This window comes from Bactrocera neohumeralis, chromosome 6, assembly GCF_024586455.1.
Source record: "Bactrocera neohumeralis isolate Rockhampton chromosome 6, APGP_CSIRO_Bneo_wtdbg2-racon-allhic-juicebox.fasta_v2, whole genome shotgun sequence".
NCBI classification, from domain to species: Eukaryota; Metazoa; Arthropoda; class Insecta; order Diptera; family Tephritidae; genus Bactrocera; species Bactrocera neohumeralis.
Genome location: NC_065923.1, coordinates 7,336,812 through 7,353,849, shown reverse-complemented (window position 1 = coordinate 7,353,849; position 17,038 = coordinate 7,336,812). Strand labels below are relative to the sequence as shown.

The 17,038-nt window shown below is 36.7% G+C and overlaps 7 protein-coding genes across 10 annotated transcripts; 3 read left to right on the top strand and 4 right to left on the bottom strand.

Annotated features, from left to right (window-relative positions):
* Positions 1-28: 28 nt before the first annotated feature.
* LOC126762403 (protein nutcracker-like) lies at positions 29-1,307 on the bottom strand. Its single transcript, XM_050479117.1, has 2 exons — positions 1,082-1,307; positions 29-882 (listed from the first exon to the last, which is right to left on the bottom strand). Exons 1-2 carry the CDS (start codon positions 1,242-1,244, stop codon positions 29-31), a joined length of 1,017 nt encoding a protein of 338 aa, XP_050335074.1. The 5' UTR covers positions 1,245-1,307.
* Positions 1,308-1,710: 403 nt separating this feature from the next.
* LOC126761130 (cytochrome c1, heme protein, mitochondrial) lies at positions 1,711-3,844 on the top strand. Its single transcript, XM_050477077.1, has 6 exons — positions 1,711-1,877; positions 2,290-2,337; positions 2,607-2,755; positions 2,815-2,947; positions 3,013-3,306; positions 3,369-3,844. Exons 1-6 carry the CDS (start codon positions 1,737-1,739, stop codon positions 3,594-3,596), a joined length of 993 nt encoding a protein of 330 aa, XP_050333034.1. The 5' UTR covers positions 1,711-1,736; the 3' UTR covers positions 3,597-3,844.
* A 201-nt stretch (positions 3,845-4,045) lies between these two features.
* Positions 4,046-7,471, bottom strand: LOC126761131 (ubiquitin-conjugating enzyme E2 variant 2). Of its 2 annotated transcripts, none has more exons than XM_050477079.1 (4): positions 7,049-7,471; positions 5,658-5,800; positions 5,464-5,589; positions 4,046-5,382 (listed from the first exon to the last, which is right to left on the bottom strand). In XM_050477079.1, the coding sequence occupies exons 1-4, from the start codon at positions 7,065-7,067 to the stop codon at positions 5,242-5,244; spliced, it is 429 nt and encodes a 142-aa protein (XP_050333036.1). In that variant the 5' UTR covers positions 7,068-7,471; the 3' UTR covers positions 4,046-5,241. The 2 variants fall into 2 exon arrangements, with proteins under 2 accessions (XP_050333036.1, XP_050333035.1); XM_050477078.1 differs by lacking the exon at positions 7,049-7,471 and adding an exon at positions 6,774-6,882.
* Positions 7,472-8,121: 650 nt separating this feature from the next.
* Positions 8,122-10,082, top strand: LOC126763305 (tektin-2). The gene is made up of 4 exons (XM_050480651.1): positions 8,122-8,753; positions 8,812-9,243; positions 9,309-9,531; positions 9,632-10,082. The coding sequence occupies exons 1-4, from the start codon at positions 8,542-8,544 to the stop codon at positions 10,064-10,066; spliced, it is 1,302 nt and encodes a 433-aa protein (XP_050336608.1). The 5' UTR covers positions 8,122-8,541; the 3' UTR covers positions 10,067-10,082.
* Positions 10,083-10,113: 31 nt separating this feature from the next.
* Positions 10,114-12,593, bottom strand: LOC126763303 (protein arginine N-methyltransferase 7). Its single transcript, XM_050480647.1, has 3 exons — positions 10,793-12,593; positions 10,572-10,726; positions 10,114-10,512 (listed from the first exon to the last, which is right to left on the bottom strand). Exons 1-3 carry the CDS (start codon positions 12,488-12,490, stop codon positions 10,251-10,253), a joined length of 2,115 nt encoding a protein of 704 aa, XP_050336604.1. The 5' UTR covers positions 12,491-12,593; the 3' UTR covers positions 10,114-10,250.
* A 23-nt stretch (positions 12,594-12,616) lies between these two features.
* On the bottom strand, positions 12,617-13,739 carry LOC126763306 (ADP-ribose pyrophosphatase, mitochondrial). The gene is made up of 3 exons (XM_050480653.1): positions 13,230-13,739; positions 13,030-13,166; positions 12,617-12,952 (listed from the first exon to the last, which is right to left on the bottom strand). Exons 1-3 carry the CDS (start codon positions 13,658-13,660, stop codon positions 12,678-12,680), a joined length of 843 nt encoding a protein of 280 aa, XP_050336610.1. The 5' UTR covers positions 13,661-13,739; the 3' UTR covers positions 12,617-12,677.
* An 88-nt stretch (positions 13,740-13,827) lies between these two features.
* On the top strand, positions 13,828-16,306 carry LOC126763304 (iduronate 2-sulfatase). 3 transcript variants are annotated; one of them, XM_050480649.1, is made up of 5 exons: positions 13,828-14,232; positions 14,336-14,645; positions 14,727-15,927; positions 16,033-16,219; positions 16,275-16,306. In XM_050480649.1, exons 1-4 carry the CDS (start codon positions 14,195-14,197, stop codon positions 16,170-16,172), a joined length of 1,689 nt encoding a protein of 562 aa, XP_050336606.1. In that variant the 5' UTR covers positions 13,828-14,194; the 3' UTR covers positions 16,173-16,219; positions 16,275-16,306. The 3 variants fall into 3 exon arrangements, with proteins under 3 accessions (XP_050336606.1, XP_050336607.1, XP_050336605.1); XM_050480650.1 differs by lacking the exon at positions 16,275-16,306 and having other exon boundaries at positions 13,828-14,224; positions 16,033-16,251; XM_050480648.1 differs by lacking the exon at positions 16,275-16,306 and having other exon boundaries at positions 16,033-16,251.
* Positions 16,307-17,038: the final 732 nt, after the last annotated feature.

The window sequence follows — 17,038 nt, the reverse complement described above, 5'->3', positions numbered from 1 at the left end:
ATTTGCAGCTATTTTCATAAAAACTTCATCAAACAAATATGTTTTTACTGTTATGTTTTTCCAAAACGCTTTCTTCGAAATCGGTCTGTTCGTTAGGTCCATTGAGGATGCCCTCTTTGTAGCTCTCCATGTTTCTCTTTTCAATTTCTGCATAAAATTGTTTCGACATTTGAGACAAATTTTTCAAATCTGTTTCATTTAGATATCCGTAGAGGACCTCACGACTCTCCACTGGCAGACCATTAATTGAAGGATAAGGACTCGCCCCCAAATATGCTAATTGCTCATTGCGAACTGGTATAAAAACTTCGTCCCGCAGTTTTACCGTTAATTGATCAAGATTTCTAAAATATCGCGATATCGGTTCACGCAATGTTAAATGTGATATAATATAACGGTTAATTGACAAACAAGAACTAAAGCCCCGCAAAGTAGTTGTAGTCGGCGTTAAAGTCACAAGTAGATAATCCCCACTCACAAGAGCCGTAAGTATTGAGTTAAGAGAGCTATGCTTTACATTTCGATTTAGTACACGAAGCTCAATGGAAAAATATGTCTCGTGAGGGCTCTTAAACTGATATATCGGCTTTTCCCTACTTAGAAACAATACATTTTTTGAGTGATAGGTAAGGAAAGGTGGAATTGTCGAAAGCACACGGCAAAATTTCTTAAATAGATGTCTCGGCACAAAACCACACTCCAATGCAATAAGGTAAACAAGCAAAAATAGAATATGCGCTGGAGAGAGAACATCAATTTTATAGAGCCTTAGTAACTGGCGCAGATGAAGAGGAGAGCATTGTATTGTGGTATCCGAAAGAAGTAATTGTTTCAAATTTATATCTTCCTGAATAATTTCTGTAGGTCTTGTATATCGAAATGCTGGAAGGAAAATATTACGATGTAAATGAGATGAACTGTGGAAAATAATGATTTTTACAAATAAGAAAATAATACTTAACAGAAATCGTTTTTTAAAGGACGAGCATTTTCACATTTTGGATTTCGAATATATTTTGAACAAACCGACACAAAAAGGAATAAGACTAGTTAAATAAGTTAATATGCGTTAATCACATACCTAAATTTGAAGACGTTGGTGGCCCTTGCAACTGTGGTACTGGTTGTCCAACAATGAATAGAGACCTTGATATGCAGGGCAATTCAGGGCCACGTATTCGTAACCAACAATCTGTGCGAGCACAGCATTGAAAATTATTGCACGAAAAATTTCGACGTTCCATTGGCCACTTTCATGAATTGCAGCAATGCATGAATTTTCTTCAAATTTTACTAAATTTGCAGCATTATTCCGAAAGAAAATAGAAAAAACAAAATAATGAAATAAGCAAATTTCAGTTGACCGTCAGATGTCTATCAAATCAAAAAAAAGTTACAGAAGTGGCTTCCAAATTAACATGGCGAACAAGTAAATAAGAAAAGAACTATGTATACTCCGTAGCAACAGTTTGCAAGAGTATAAAAATTGGGCATTCTCTGAAAATGCATTTAGCATATTTAATAATGTAACACTTATATATATATAAATGAAGACAAATGTCCACAAATAAAATTTTGTGTGAAGGGAGCTATATTCGAAGTACGATTGGCAAGAAGCAGAAATGACAAGTAGTGAATGAAAAACGGAATGTCAGACGAAGAATATAATTGCTATACTCGCATGAGAAGTATATGTATGTGTGATAACTTTTTAGTGTTTGTGTGAATGCGTGTGTATGTCAATTGGACAGTTCCGAATTTTCTTTCATCCTTCAAAAAGTCGTGTTGTACCTCCAATAGCCACGATGGCGGCGAATTTAGGAAGAATCTGTGGCTCCAAATTATTAGGAACTTCGGGAGTAGTTGGTTTCCAACAGGTACTTCAACTCTTTATGCAATTATTTTGAAATAAACGTGAAATTTGGTTAGGCAACGGTTCAAAGTGTGGGAGAAAACATAGCTCTTGGTTAGCAAAAATTATGCATTTTCAGAATTTATGTAAAATTTTAAATTATATTTTAAAATGTTTAAAACAAAATACATACTCTGTTGAGTACTGTAAAATTGTGAATTTCGTGTCACACAAAATATATGTTACATTTATAGGGGCTGGAAGGTTTTCTTGCGTTGCTTACATAACAAGGCAGAATAGAGGCTATTATAGAGTGTCACATAAAATAGTATTAGCTCATATGTTTCTGAGGAATTCCACAGGCAACAAAACTTGAACTGTGTTTTAGATTGTTGAACTATAGATTTAATTATTGATTTTTTTTTTGTTATTTCCAGGCCAAACAGCTGTCTACCGCCAAGGCATGGACGAATGGACAAAAAAAGGTTTGTGTAATGTTGTTTTTGCAAGTGACGGATTATTACCAAACGAATACATTTTACAATCGGTAAAAATCGTTTTTTAAATATTACTCACAAAAAGTATTCACTCTGAATATATTTCATAATGAAGCAGCAAACATAACCTCAATGTGTAATACATTGCAACAGTTGAAAGCTAATATTTGCAAGTTCTATTACTAATAAACAATCTTTGATTTGCAATTGTGACTTACGTAATTCCCTATATGATAAGAACTTTTGTTTACGTGTAGCTCATCGCGTCGGTTGGTGCCGTCGCTGGAGGCTTAGGGGCTTTGCTGTTCGCTCTGGAAAGCTCAGTGGAAGCATCTGGCACAGAAGTACATCCACCAGCAATGCCATGGAGTCATAGGGGTATTATCTCCTCTCTGGACCATCAAAGGTGAGAAAGTAAAATTTTTATGTGCGCAAATTATGTATATTCCAATGTTTTCTTTGTAGTATCCGCCGTGGCTACGAAGTGTACAAGCAGGTTTGTTCTGCCTGTCACTCTATGCGCTATATTGCTTACCGCAACTTGGTAGGTGTTTCTCACACTGAGGCGGAAGCGAAGGCAGAAGCTGAAGAAATAATGGTAGATTACTAATATACAAATTATGAAATCTGAATTTAGATATTTCTTATTTTTTATAAATGTAGGTTAGAGACGGTCCCGATGATACCGGAAACTACTACACTCGTCCGGGTAAACTTTCTGATTATTTCCCCTCCCCTTACCCGAACGAAGAGGCTGCTCGTGCTGCCAATAACGGTGCTTATCCACCAGACTTGAGCTACATTGTATCAGCTCGCAAAGGAGGTGAAGATTACGTATTTTCGTTGCTTACTGGTTATTACGATGCTCCAGCTGGTGTAGTGTTGCGTGATGGACAGTACTTTAACCCGTACTTCCCTGGTGGTGCTATTTCCATGTCTCAAGTGCTATACAATGAGGTAGCTAAATCGCAAAACAAAACCGTTCTTCACATTTGTCATAAATTATTGTTACTTTCAAGGTTATTGAGTACTCAGATGGTACACCTCCAACTACGAGTCAATTAGCCAAGGACGTAGCCACCTTCCTTAAATGGACTTCTGAGCCAGAACACGACGATCGCAAGCAGCTTACAATTAAGGCATTTGGAATTCTTGCTTTCTTGGGCGTAATCGCATACTATATCAAGAGACACAAGTGGTCAACTTTGAAATCTAGAAAGATCGTTTTTACACCCAAGGATAAATAGATTGCTAAACACAATCCAAAAAAAATTAAGCATTAAAACTTCAGAAAAATTATGTAAACGAAATATGCCGAGCTAGCACCGCCAACAGCTGAAGAAAGCGCAAAACTTCACTGCAGGGAGAAATCATTGGCAGCAATCATAACTCCCAAAGAAACTTAGAAAATTGTTACAATTTAAACTAAAGATTACATTTAACGTAATTATTAAAGAATGAAAACCACAAATAAAATGCTAAATATACGAAAAAATACTTGTTATCATTGAATAGAGAGTATCTAATAATGCAATAGAACAAAAGTAGAGTTCCGTTTTGAGGATTATAGGCTGTTGAAAAGTACGTTCTATTTGCCTATTCATTAGAAGTCGTTGTTTTCGTGGTCATCAGCAATTAAATCTCTTCCCTCACAGTTTTCAATCGAATTTCAAACAATTAAACACAATTTTTGAAATTATTTTAGGTATTGTTTTTAATGCATTTATTTACGTTTTAAGTATTATTTTATTTATAGTAATTAAGGAAAATAATCAAGAAATTTACATTTTCTTTTAGAAGCTGAATGGAAATGTAATTTATTCTACATTCAATTTACGCTTCATTAAGTAGTCTTCAACTGAGTGTTATACTTCCCCCACGATTCAGAGTAAAATGGGCTAGAAGGAGACAAATAAGAATGAAATGAAATAAATTCTATCTAAATTTTGTAAGCAGAGAAAAAATTTAACGTATTTGAAAAAAAAAAGTGTCTATAACGTGAAACGTCAAATTATAAGAAATCAATATTTAAGAGAACCCCTCAGTGCGAATCAATAGAACTTAAAATAAAAGCAAATTTATATGCAGCAGCTTTGCCGCACTATCGGAAAATTGCCGGCTCTTAGTGTTGCACCATGAATGGTACTTTACTGCTGGTGCTATTTGATTTCAATGTTAAAAAGCTTCATTTAGATGCACGCTCATTGGCGCGCTTGAATGTTAACATCGTTCGCTACTTTATTTCATTTCCTTACTTTGCATAATTTCTTTGCAGCACATTGAATATATTACGCTTTTCCTCTGTATCTATTGTTCAAGTTAATATTTCATTAATTAATAAATATTTAATGCGTTTATAATCTTAATTATGTTATGCAGTTGTTTTCCTCGGCCGTGTGTGTATTATAGGCGTGTGATACTAGTGTTTATGGTGTTAATGAATTCGTAAGTTGCTATGTTTCTTTGCATATTTCGTTACTACTATAGTTCTTTTCCCCTACTTTCTACTGCTCAACGTTTCGCCTTGTTATTCTTTTTGTTTTTGTTGTTTTTTTTTTTTGTTTTAGATATTTTAGATTTGTTTAAATTTCTTCCACTTATTATTATTACTATTTTCGTTACTTTATTTCTTTGATGGTTCCATTTTCGGTTCAACTTGTTTAATTAAATTTAAGAGAATGATAATAATAATAATAATAACATGTTCTCAGATGAGAAGACGTTCAAGTGGTGGCGACTTATACAACGGCGACGACGTTTACGTAGAACATTTATGACTTCGGTTTTCGGCAACTTTGATGACAGCAACTGCAGGGCGACAGCATCAGCAGCGGCAACGGCAGTAGCGGCAGCTGTTGCTGAATTGTCAGTGACGACAATTGAGGTGATCAACTAAAAAACGCTGCCTTCTGGTGGTTGCGCCAATTTAAGATTCTCTTTGCAAGTCATGATTCTACGTATTTCTTGGAGCATTGATTTTATAGTGTATTCCCGATTCCATCTGGCTAGCATGGGTACTAATCTATGGTCAACCTAAATTCCGAGCAAAACAAAAAACAGCAAAACATTAGTTACTCAAGCTTGTCTTATGAACATTCCTATATATAAACTTACCACACCGTTGCTCTGATTAATGCAGTTTATATTAATTCTTGTTAAAAACCGTATTGCGGGCGGTTCATCAGGATATCTATCGCCGCATTCAATTTTTAGGGAATACATTCTATTTTCATAGGGTGTCTGAGGAAACAAAAGGCGAAATTGCACACTAAATATTCAGACCAATTATACCAACTATTTTGTCTTACTCTAGGAGGGCCAATTATCATGCCGATCCAGTGTGTTAATGTCATGTCATCGTCATTTTCGAGGCCCCATGAAATCGTGCCATCTCCAACGCCTTTCTGGCCTTGATCCAACTCTTCCAGCAAGCGGAAATTTCGCGGAACCACTAAAAACAAAAATGTCCTTTTAACAAAGTTCTTCTGAAGGATATATCCCTAATAAAATCATGTTCAATTTTCTATTTTAAATTTATATTAATTAATAGTTTTCTATTATAAATTCAATAGTTTTCTAGGAAATGTGCTGCATATGGAAAGGAATACGCATATATAATTAACAGCATTTATTAATTATTGAACATTCTAATTTCAAAAACGCGTTGATCACGCAAATGTGAATGAGTCATTAATGAGGGATGTTGTAATGGGGGTTATTAAAAATCAACTGTCCGAGTAACACGTCAGGACGTTCAAAGTTACTATTTGTAAGAAAATAGTTCAGCTTTTTATATATTACTACAGTTATTACGATAGACGCTTAAAATATAAGATCAATAATTACGATTGAGTCACTTGTGCCCATAATTTGCGTTCATAAAGACATATTTACAAATAATTAACGCTTGGAGAGATTTTTATTGTATTATGCGCTTCGCACTTATAATGAATGACCTTAAACTATAAAGGTGTTCCTCCAAATGTGAACCCTTCAGTTCCTAATCTAATTAAATAAGGCCCTAAATATGTAGAATGAGTATAGTGGTGGAATAATAACAGCAACAAAAGTACTATTGTATATCAACTTGAAATAGACTGGATAAACTAAGAGAATAAAAACTATGAAAAAGTAGTGAAAATGTTAAGTCATGGTGTTTAAAGGACTAATAAACCTCTAAATCTTCCAGCTTAAATTTGTAAGAGTTTAAGTTATCTATGGTTCGTTGATATTTCACATTACATTAATTAATTTAATGGTATTACGATACTTGATTTTTAATCCATCATATATATTTCAGAGATGGGTAATTCTGCCTACTGCGAATGAAACGCTTGTTATCGTCTCAGTACATTCATTATATATAAATAGATGAAATAGGTGCTAACTTCCACCAAAAAATTGGCTAAAATTATTTTCTTTACTAATAGCAGCCGTGTAACTACTGCAAGTGCTTAACATTTTGTACTTCATATTGCTGTCAGCGAGTGGAGATGTGAAAAATCAAAAATCCAACAAAAAAAAAAACTTGCAAAGCTTCCGCAGTTCTCTATGGCACGTCACATGTTTTCGAAATGGTTCAATAAATTTCCATTTTGAACCAAAAACATTAATTTATTTTCAACACAGATCACTTTAAAAGACTTCTAATGCACAATAATACGCGTTTTTTTAATTTTTCCACGAAAAATTTTCTTACCAACACCGGTGCTCGCCATTGTGGACTTTTGCTATTTTTGTTCCACCTTCTTCGCTCTGACTTTTTTGCTCGCCGTTAACTTTTTTCTTCTCGTCGTCGTCGAATATTTTCAACAATGTCGCGTAAGTGGCACCACTTTGCGAATATCTCTTACTCACTTTCTCTTGTGCCAAATAAAAGAATAAATTACGGGTGTGTAATATTTCTGTAGACAACTATTTCCTTCACACTCGAAGCACCTTCGCAAAATACTCAACAATAACAATTGTCCAATGTCAAAAAATGATGCCAATGAATCTTCTAAAGCAATTCTATTATTCCCTTTAATTCAATTATCACTGTAAATCTATAACTTTAACAAGATTCAGTGGTAAATCAGCAATGTGTGTAGTGTCTTTAAAACAAAAATGCTATTACAATGGATTTTCAACTCATAGAGTTGCCAATCCCAAGTTTATGCAATAAACTGAATGTCAGACAAGAATGGTGCCATTGCCCATGATCAATTCTTCAACAACACAGTGTTAATTCGATTAATTATACAATAGTGTTAAATATATGTACTTCTTGTACTTATACGGTTGTAAATCTAATAAATCAAAATTTATACGTATTGTTTGCATTAATCTGCTCCCAACTCGATACTATACCAAATCTTTTATAAAACAAACTCAAGAAATTAACCAAAATTGAATTGGGCTACACTGTAAAGGGATCTTTCACTGCTTTATCTTTACTTGCGGTGGCTTCTACTAGTCAGTTATTTCCGTTTTCCCTGCACATTAATCCAAACATTTGCAAACTGAAATTAAAATCGATTATACATATATAATGCTAAATCAGTTTTTCTTAATTTAAATACTCTTTTGTGCGATTTTATGTGCTCTTTTATAAACTTACATACAGAGAGCATTTTTTTTGTCTAGTTTAAATAATAATTTTCTGTTTTTGCGAAAGTACAAAAGTAGTTTCGAACATCTTAAAAAAACTTTTGTATAATGAAAAATTTCAATACAAAAAAAGTATAATGAATTAATAGATAATAAATGTAAAAATTGTGTTAGCTTCGGAATTATCTCAACATCAATGAGAGAAACAAAATTACTTTACAAAAGATGTTGCTAAGAGCATTTACGCTACGTACATATGTATTAGCTTTGAAACCATAGTAAACAAGTTTCCACCGGATACCAGTTTAAAAGTTTGTCTAATAAACAATTGCTTTAGCAATGGAAAATTTGTGGTATCCTCTCACACAGTCTAATAGCAATTTTGTTTTTGTATCGTGTTTAAAAATTTGATCGAAGCAATTCTCCATTTTTATGCTCCAATAAATTTCGAAAATTTCCCCAATATTTTTAGTATATATTTTGAGCTAAATAAATCTGACCCAAATTGAAGTTTACAAGCATATAATCAGTGATTTTTCGTAACTATAAGATACTTATATTTTATATAGATACAATTGGCGACACACATATAACATAACCACTATGGCTCATCATACAGTTATAACATTGGAGAAGCCTTTGCAGCATTTGGCATTATCTGACTGGAATGGTCGTGTGAATCAATTAAGGAATGTAGCCGATGCAAGGCGAAGCGACGCTTTCAACATCCGACACAGTTCACGAACTCTGCGCAATGAGACACGCATCGAAGGCGATTGGACGAATTACGAAACTAATGAGGCATTGGCAGATCGGTAGGCGGATGCAAAGATATTGCATATTATGCTCAAAATATACTTTTTCATTTATCAGCATTGCAGAATTGGCGAGGTGGCGCGAAACTATCGCCAGAACATTCGAAAGAATTGTGCGGGAAATGAAAATGCTCGAGGAGGAGAAGGCTTCTACGGAACGGGAACTTGAAGCTATGCAAACCCCTATTAGCGTTATTGCTGAATGTTTGACCATGCGCGATTGTCGTTTGGGGTCTGAGTTGACCTATGACGATGCTGATACGGAAATTAAAAACGAATTAGCTGTTATTGAGAATAATCAACGCCTTCTTGCCGATCAATGTCAAAGAGCTTGGGAGAAACTTGGCCGCTTAGAAGAGGTAAAATTCAAACTGGGGTTGGAAGTCGGAAACAAAGCGGAGGCTGAGGAATTGGACGTAGCACAGCTTGATTTAAATAAATTTGCAGCCAATATTACTTACAAACCTGACCCAACACGTAATCCAAAGAAGTAAGACCTCAATTGTTGTGAGATTTATGAAATTATTAATCCTGTTTTTTTGTTGTGTTTTCTAGTTGTTGCACCTATCAAGGTTGGTTGGAGCACACTAAGAATATGAAACAAATGGCTGAGAACGAATTGGCTGACACCTACGCTATACGAGAAGCATTGTTCGTGTGCCGTGAAAAGGCTCGCAACATGTTGATAACACAACAGGAACGCGCTGAGCATGCCATACGCAAGCGTATTTTCGAGACACAAAGAGCACGCAATGAACTTCAGTGGCAACAAATGAAAGTAAGTCCTTCTATTTACTATAAAAATATTATTACATACATATGTACATCAAAACTGGTCAAACAATCTGGGGTTCATGAAATTTCTGATTCATTTTCAGATGAAAGAAGAAATGGAGAAAGCGGTTTGTGAAATAAAAACTTTGGAGCAAGCGCTAAGAGATAAAACCGATGGATTGAAATTAGCGGAAACACGTTTGGAGAATAGAGCGCAACGTTCTGGTATGGAACTGTGCTTGGATGAGGCTCATGACCAGCTTTGTTTGGAGGTTCAGAAACTGCAGGCTATACGACGTCGTTTAATGGACAAAATTGATGAATCTAAAGCAAATTACAATTTATTGGAAGAACATGCACAAAAAATTGATGTTGATTTAGAGAACAAAGAGCACTCCTTAATGACAGACATTCGTGCCTTAGATCTACGCAAACGTCTAAAGGGTGGCGAATTTGGCCAAAAACAAACTACACCAACTACGCAGACTGATCGTAATATTGTTCTAACACAAATGGAACATGAGATACCAAAAAATTAATTAATTATTTCTTATATATGCGCGTATGCGATTTGATAATTTTGTCATATATCCTTATATTGTTATATTGATGTTTTCGAATTTATAAATAAACTAGATATGAATACCTAAAAATCAATTATGTCAATCGTGTTTACAATTTGGAATTAAACGTACTATCTTATATAATACACAAAGACGAAATTTAGACATTTACATTAAAATCCATTTCAATTTTACTTAATGTTGGTTTGTGCTGTAATGTCCATCTTATGCTACTTTTTCCATTAATAACAGGATGACCTTGCTCAAATAATTGTACACCTTGTCGAACGAACATATCCCATTTAATGAAGTTTCCTGGCTCAACTGGTTCCACAGGGCCCGTACTCACAATCGATTTAGAACCCGAACCTCCATCGATATTCCATTCCACCCAAAGCGCGATCCCGTTGCATGTTCCATCACTACAAATGAAATTATAATTTTTAGACATCTCGTAGTCTGTCGGGGTAAGAAGTCATACCTTTCAGTTTGGATGTCACCATTATTGGACTGCTCCCTCTTGAAATTGTGGAAATCTACATGCAAAAGCTCTTGAGGTTTTGCCAACGCTTTGCAGGGATATTCCCAAAGGGGTTGTGCCTCAATTTTGTGATCAGGCAGCTTTGCCCTTGCATTCTGTAATTTGAGTTATATCAAATATGTACTTAACGATATTTCGTAATTGCAAATTTCATCTTTTACCTTAATCATTCGATCAAAAAGCTTCAAATCAAACCCTTCGCATTGCTGCACTGGTGTTCTGATTTTGTGGAGGTCGGTGAATTGCACTGGAACAGCGAATATTTTCGCGGATTTGGGTGCTATTTTTACTGTTGGCGGTAATTTCTCAATGATGTTTTGCAAAAGATGGCCGAATTGAAAGTTATCCCAAGGAAGTATAGCACTAAAAAAGTATGGCTCTCCAAAAACATGGGTTAACTGTGATAACTTCGAATCTGGTAGGCTATTTATGTTTGCGATAAATTCCACATTTTTTACATCATTATTTTTCACTACAGACTCCATGAAGCGTTTAGAAAAATAGTGATTTTCAGAGATTACAACTGACGTTACACCCATCTTTGCAGCAGCCACACCCAAAATACATCCATCGCCAAGACACAGCACTTGCGAGTCTTTCGTTAAATTATTCTCCAAGTAGTTTAGAAACTTTTTATTACGCACCGACTGATTCATTTGACCAATTCGTGAGCGAGGATAGGCGAGGTGAAGATTGCACGTACAGGCATGTCGTGAAACAGATGTATCCGACTTTAGCGTGTTATGCACGTCAAACCAAAGCGAATATTCATCGTGGTTACAACTTAATACAAATTTTTCTCCAGTTCTGGAAATATGCTGTGGTTTCGGTATATAATATATGGCTTGCATCCAATGATCACGCCAAGGTATTATATCATTTCTGCTTTTGTAGTCCGGATGGGCCCAATATGGAGCACAGCTCAACACTAAATTATCCCCGGAGTACATACTAATATCCCACCAATAGAATATTAGATCAGTTGAGCCTGGTTGTAAAGCAATCATTTCAAGCAATTGTTGTCGTTGTACCGGCACTGGTGTTTTGGACTTTCTATTAAAATCAAATTCAAAAATTTCCGCTGGTTTTGTTAGAGGAACAAAATTTTCCAAGCTTAGTTGTGAGAGTTGCATATCATGTACTGCAGCATCACCTTTGCATTGCAATACATCCTTAGGCGGCTGTAGTAGAATATTCCCATCTAAATCAGCAACTATTTTCATGGTGTTCCATTGTGAGGCTAATGGTGATTGTACAACTTGGGCATAACATGTCGCTTTCGATGGTATGCATACGACGTCGTCTGTTAGGAGTTCATCATGCGCGTGGTTGTATATACTAATAGCACCTTCACCTATCAACTCGGTGTCTAATAACTCGGCCACCAATAGATTAGCTCTTTGCGGCATATCAACACCGATACGCATTTCTGTTGAACGTTTCTTTACCAAACGCACTTTATCTCCAAATCCATTTACCGTGAATATGCGCTCAGCGCAATTCGCCATAGGCATAAATGCCTCGCATGCGGTTACTGTGTCAGCTCCGGCGGTGAGTGCCATCATTGACAATATTCCTGTACCTGTTCCAATATCCAACACGTGGGCTTCACGGCCGTCAGCATGCATGCGAGCAATAGCCATTCGCAGTGCTTTGAAGTACTTTTGATTGCGCTCCTTGTCATGCAACATGTCTCCAAATCCAGTGCATGTTAGCTCCAAATCATAATCGTAATCATCGTTATGCACAGCCCATTCGTTCTGCGCTGTCAAAGGATTAAAAACTTGCGTGAAAACAGCCATATGATTATATTTTATACGGAATGTTTTGTATATGTTTTGAAACAACTTTACACGCATGGAACTTTTGTTTGTGCTGTCAACTAACCAACCAAAATCGTGTGTTGACAACAGCTGTTTGGCATAACAGAGCTCAGTGATGCCAAGTTACGTCATAAGTTTCGAAGAAATGTATACATACAAATATACAGAGATTTCATTATTTTATTTATAAAAACAATTATTTAAGGCTTATTATATTTATTCTTTACCAATAGGCGTTTAATCGTTTTATAACTTCCTTAATAATGTCAATATGGTTTGCGTGTAATTTTATGGTGCTATCAATATCCAACCATTTAACGTTTGCGGCGTCATCTCCTGCCGAGAGAGCCAATTTTCCCACCTGAGCTCCACTGTCGTCATGAAAATTATAGGCAACTGTCTCCATCCATGCATTGTCTGTATTACGAAAATCATCTACATATCCTTTATATATTTCATTTCCTTTCGCGAAGAACTCTTCAATCACTTTTTGATTTTCTGAAGTTGACCATACAAAAGTATTTAATATGGTTTAACAGAACGGATTTCAGCGAAACTATTGAGATTTTACTTACCGAAACTATCTAGAGCCTCTTCCATGAATTCACGCTTAAGAGTTGCGGTAATCTTCTCACCAGGATCAACCATTCCTCCGGGTATGGCCCACATATTATTATCATGGCGCTGTATTGCGACCATTTGTAAAATTTTTCTGTAAAGATGTAAAATTTGCTATTTGTTAAAATGCAATTATTTCTAACGATATTTGCATTACTTTTGTGTATCACTGTTTATAGATACGTCGCCATTAGCGTTGCGTTTCCATCGTGTGACTACTGGATCGGCTGCGTGATTTGGTCCCCAACGCCCTAGTAATCCTCGACCACTCAACCCGGTACGTCCAATAGGATTTATGGGAAGCCCATTTTCAATTTTGTAAATTCCGTTGAATGATACACGATTTACAGCGCCATCTAGCTGATTCCATTTGGGTTGAAAATCGGCACAATCGATGTCCGGATCGGCCCAAGGTTGTCCATTTATGTGCCGCGCAGTATAAATTGGAGGCGAATAGTTTACATACTCAGCTGACCAGAAGACAAAATCATCTGGAACAGGAAAACGTTGCAGAGTACTTTTTGGGTAAATATTATTACGGCAAGTAATGTGTTTAAATGTCCCTGCCTTTAAAATAGATGCCGACATTATACGTAAAAATATAACTTGAAGCAGATATAGGCAAATGTGCCTTTTGCGTTCTCTGGGCAAAAAATTGAAGAAACAGACGATGAAAACAAACATTGCAAAACGGGCTATACTAAACGAACAGTACTCACAGATGCACCGGAAAAGTTAAGGAAACCAGTGCTGCCAAGTTGGAAACAGTTTATTTAGAATGCGACGGTTATTTGCAAATGTGATAAATGCAGAAAACACAAAAGCACAGAAAAGTAACAAAATACATTATTATGTGCCGCACCATATTATTTTCAGAACATTTAAGTACCTACATATATACATACGTATGTGGGGGTTGTTTGCGCAAATACTCGTAGGTGCCTTATACTTCCGGTAAATTAAGGAACAATTGAGATGAGCTCCAACTTGTATGAACGCTTGTAATTTGTGCGCTCAATTCTTATTGTATTTCCAAGTTATTCAACTTGGGCCTGACTGAAGTTGTCATAAAAAATACCTTTGTTATTTCGATTAAATCTCCGCCGATCAGAGTGCGAGGAAATGTGTTTGTGTACACTTCTTATTGTGCATGTATGTATGTATGTATGTGTGTTCAAAACGATGTTGTCGCAACTTGTAATAATTGGCTCCAAACAAATTTTAAGAAAGTGACTAGCGTCTCGCATTTCATTTATTTTGCAGTGAGAGTCGCCGAGTAAGGAGCTCTGGAAATAACAGATTTTACTATTTATTACTAAGTACTTTGTGTATTATTTGCCTTGGGAGTTATATGTTAAAAATCAAAGTGAGTAATGTTCTGCTAATGTTGCTGTGCATCTTCTTTCTACTCGCCGTACAAGCGGCAAAAAACGGACCACGCCGTAATGTTGTGCTTATCATTTTTGATGACTTGCGCCCTGCACTGGGCGGATATGGTGATCATTTGGCGCAAACCCCTCATTTAGACGCATTCATCAAAGAGAGTCACTACTTCACACGTGCTTATAGCCAGGTATGGAAGTTGTTAGCTGCATGAATTAAATGAAATAAGCTGAAATAATTGTAGAGGATTTAAAAACCATGTGATTTTCAGCAATCGCTGTGTGCTCCTAGTCGCAACTCTATGCTTACTGGCCGTCGTCCGGATACGCTGCATCTCTACGACTTTTACAATTACTGGCGCGATTTTACCGGCAACTTTTCGACGCTGCCACAGTATTTTAAAGCGCACAATTACTACACGTATGGTATTGGAAAAGTTTTCCATCCAGGCATTTCATCAAACAATACGGACGATTATCCCTACAGTTGGTCGCTGCCAGTGTTTCGGCCACAGAGTGAGAAGTACATGAATTCACCAGTGTGCCCGGATGCTGGCGGAGTATTGCGGAAAAATCTAATCTGCCCAGTTCATCTGCAAACTCAACCGCTAAAGACACTGCCTGATATTGAGTCTATTGCTGAAGCTATACGCTTCGTCGGTGCTTATAAGCGTCGTAGGCCATTCTTCCTAGCAGTTGGCTTTCACAAACCGCACATTAATTTCCGCTTTCCGCAACAGTTCATCGATCAATTTCGCCTCGAAGACTTCAATAATTATACGACAGATACCAATAAGCCAGAGGATATGCCGAATGTCGCTTGGAATCCATATATAGATGTGCGTTCTCGAGATGATTTCAAACATCAAAACATTTCCTTCCCTTATGGTCCGATTTCGGCGAGACATCGCTCGCAGATACGTCAGGCTTACTATGCCTCTGTTGCCTATGTGGACGACCTATTTGGGAAATTCATTGTGCATCTAAATAAAAGCAACACCGTCGTGCTAGTGACAAGTGATCATGGCTGGTCTTTGGGTGAACATGCAGAATGGGCCAAGTACAGTAATTTCGAAGTGGCTTTACGCGTGCCACTCATTATCCGCAGTCCGGAGTTCCCGACAAATGCTTCACAGAATATTCAGACTATCGCTGAACTTATAGACATTTTTCCGACATTGGTGGACTTAGCGCATTTGCCGTCATTGCCATCGTGTGAGAAATCAGCACCTTCCAGCCAGAACTTAATTTGTGGCGAAGGCAAAAGTTTATACCCAGTGCTGCAGGGAGTCGGTACGAACGAAGAGTACGTGGCTTTAAGCCAATATCCACGTCCAGGCATAGAACCCACAAAACATCCCAACAGCGACAAGCCGAAGCTTTCAAACATCAAGGTGATGGGATATTCGATACGAACTCACGTGTTTCGCTACACGCTTTGGGTGCGTTTCAACGCACATGACTTCAGCAAAGGTAAGTATCATATTGTATATTACAAACCGCCAGGAGTGGAACTTTTATTTACTTTGAGGAGAAGAATACTTATCGCAATATTTTTTGTATTTTTTCTGTTCTCAGATTGGAATGAAATATTTGGTGAGGAATTGTATGATCATCGTTTGGATGAAGGCGAAGACGTCAATTTGGCTAAAATGCCAGAGTACAATGAAACCCGCACGCTTCTCAGGCAACAATTAATAACAGCTTTTTCAAAATAACTTTGACATAAAGAATTTTAAGGGCGATCACCAATCGCCCAGAAAAAGTATGATATACATAGATAAGCATTTAACCAAAGTATCCATTGTTTTATATTCCAGGGTTGTTTTTTGATATGTTTCTCAATTAGACGCACTCTGTGCAACTTTAGCGTAGGTCGTGCTATCATGTTCTAACATTTGATGAAATTCAGAAAACATAGAAACGACAACGAGTTATTACTCGCACCTCAGTTCACCCAAAATAACCATGCCTCTAATTCCTTCAAACCTTAGGTGCGATACCGTTATAAATTTGACTAGTCTGTTGTTGTTGTTATAGCCGTAGAGTTCTGCCGAGTCGACAGTCCTTGGCCGGATAAAAGTCCGGGTCCGTTCCGGTTACGTAGACCCGACTGTCGTGGGAAAGGTTTGACTAGTCCGTAACAGCCGCCGGTATTTAGCCCTTATTTTTTTTAGTTTGTATGTATTATAGATGCATTGGTGGAACTTTTCAGTCAGGTCAGCTCTCAGGTCCAGGGTTTACAAAAATATCGACTAAGTATACATAGCCAAAGATGCTGATCACCAAAGACTCGTGGCAGCGCCCCCATCTGATGAAATATTATTTATGGTCCGAAGAAGACTCATTACGACGCCTGTTTCTTAAATTATAATTCATAATTTATCTTGACCATACAAAAAATTGCTGGAAACTTGTGTGTGTGAAATCGCATAACTTGTTGTAGAATGCAAATTCTACATACATATGTATGTATGTATGCATAAATGTATTTTTTCTGTGAAATTTACAGTCACTATTATATGAAATTAACCTCTGTGTTGACCCTCAATTTGGGTGGGGGTGAGTAACTTAATCAGGCAAG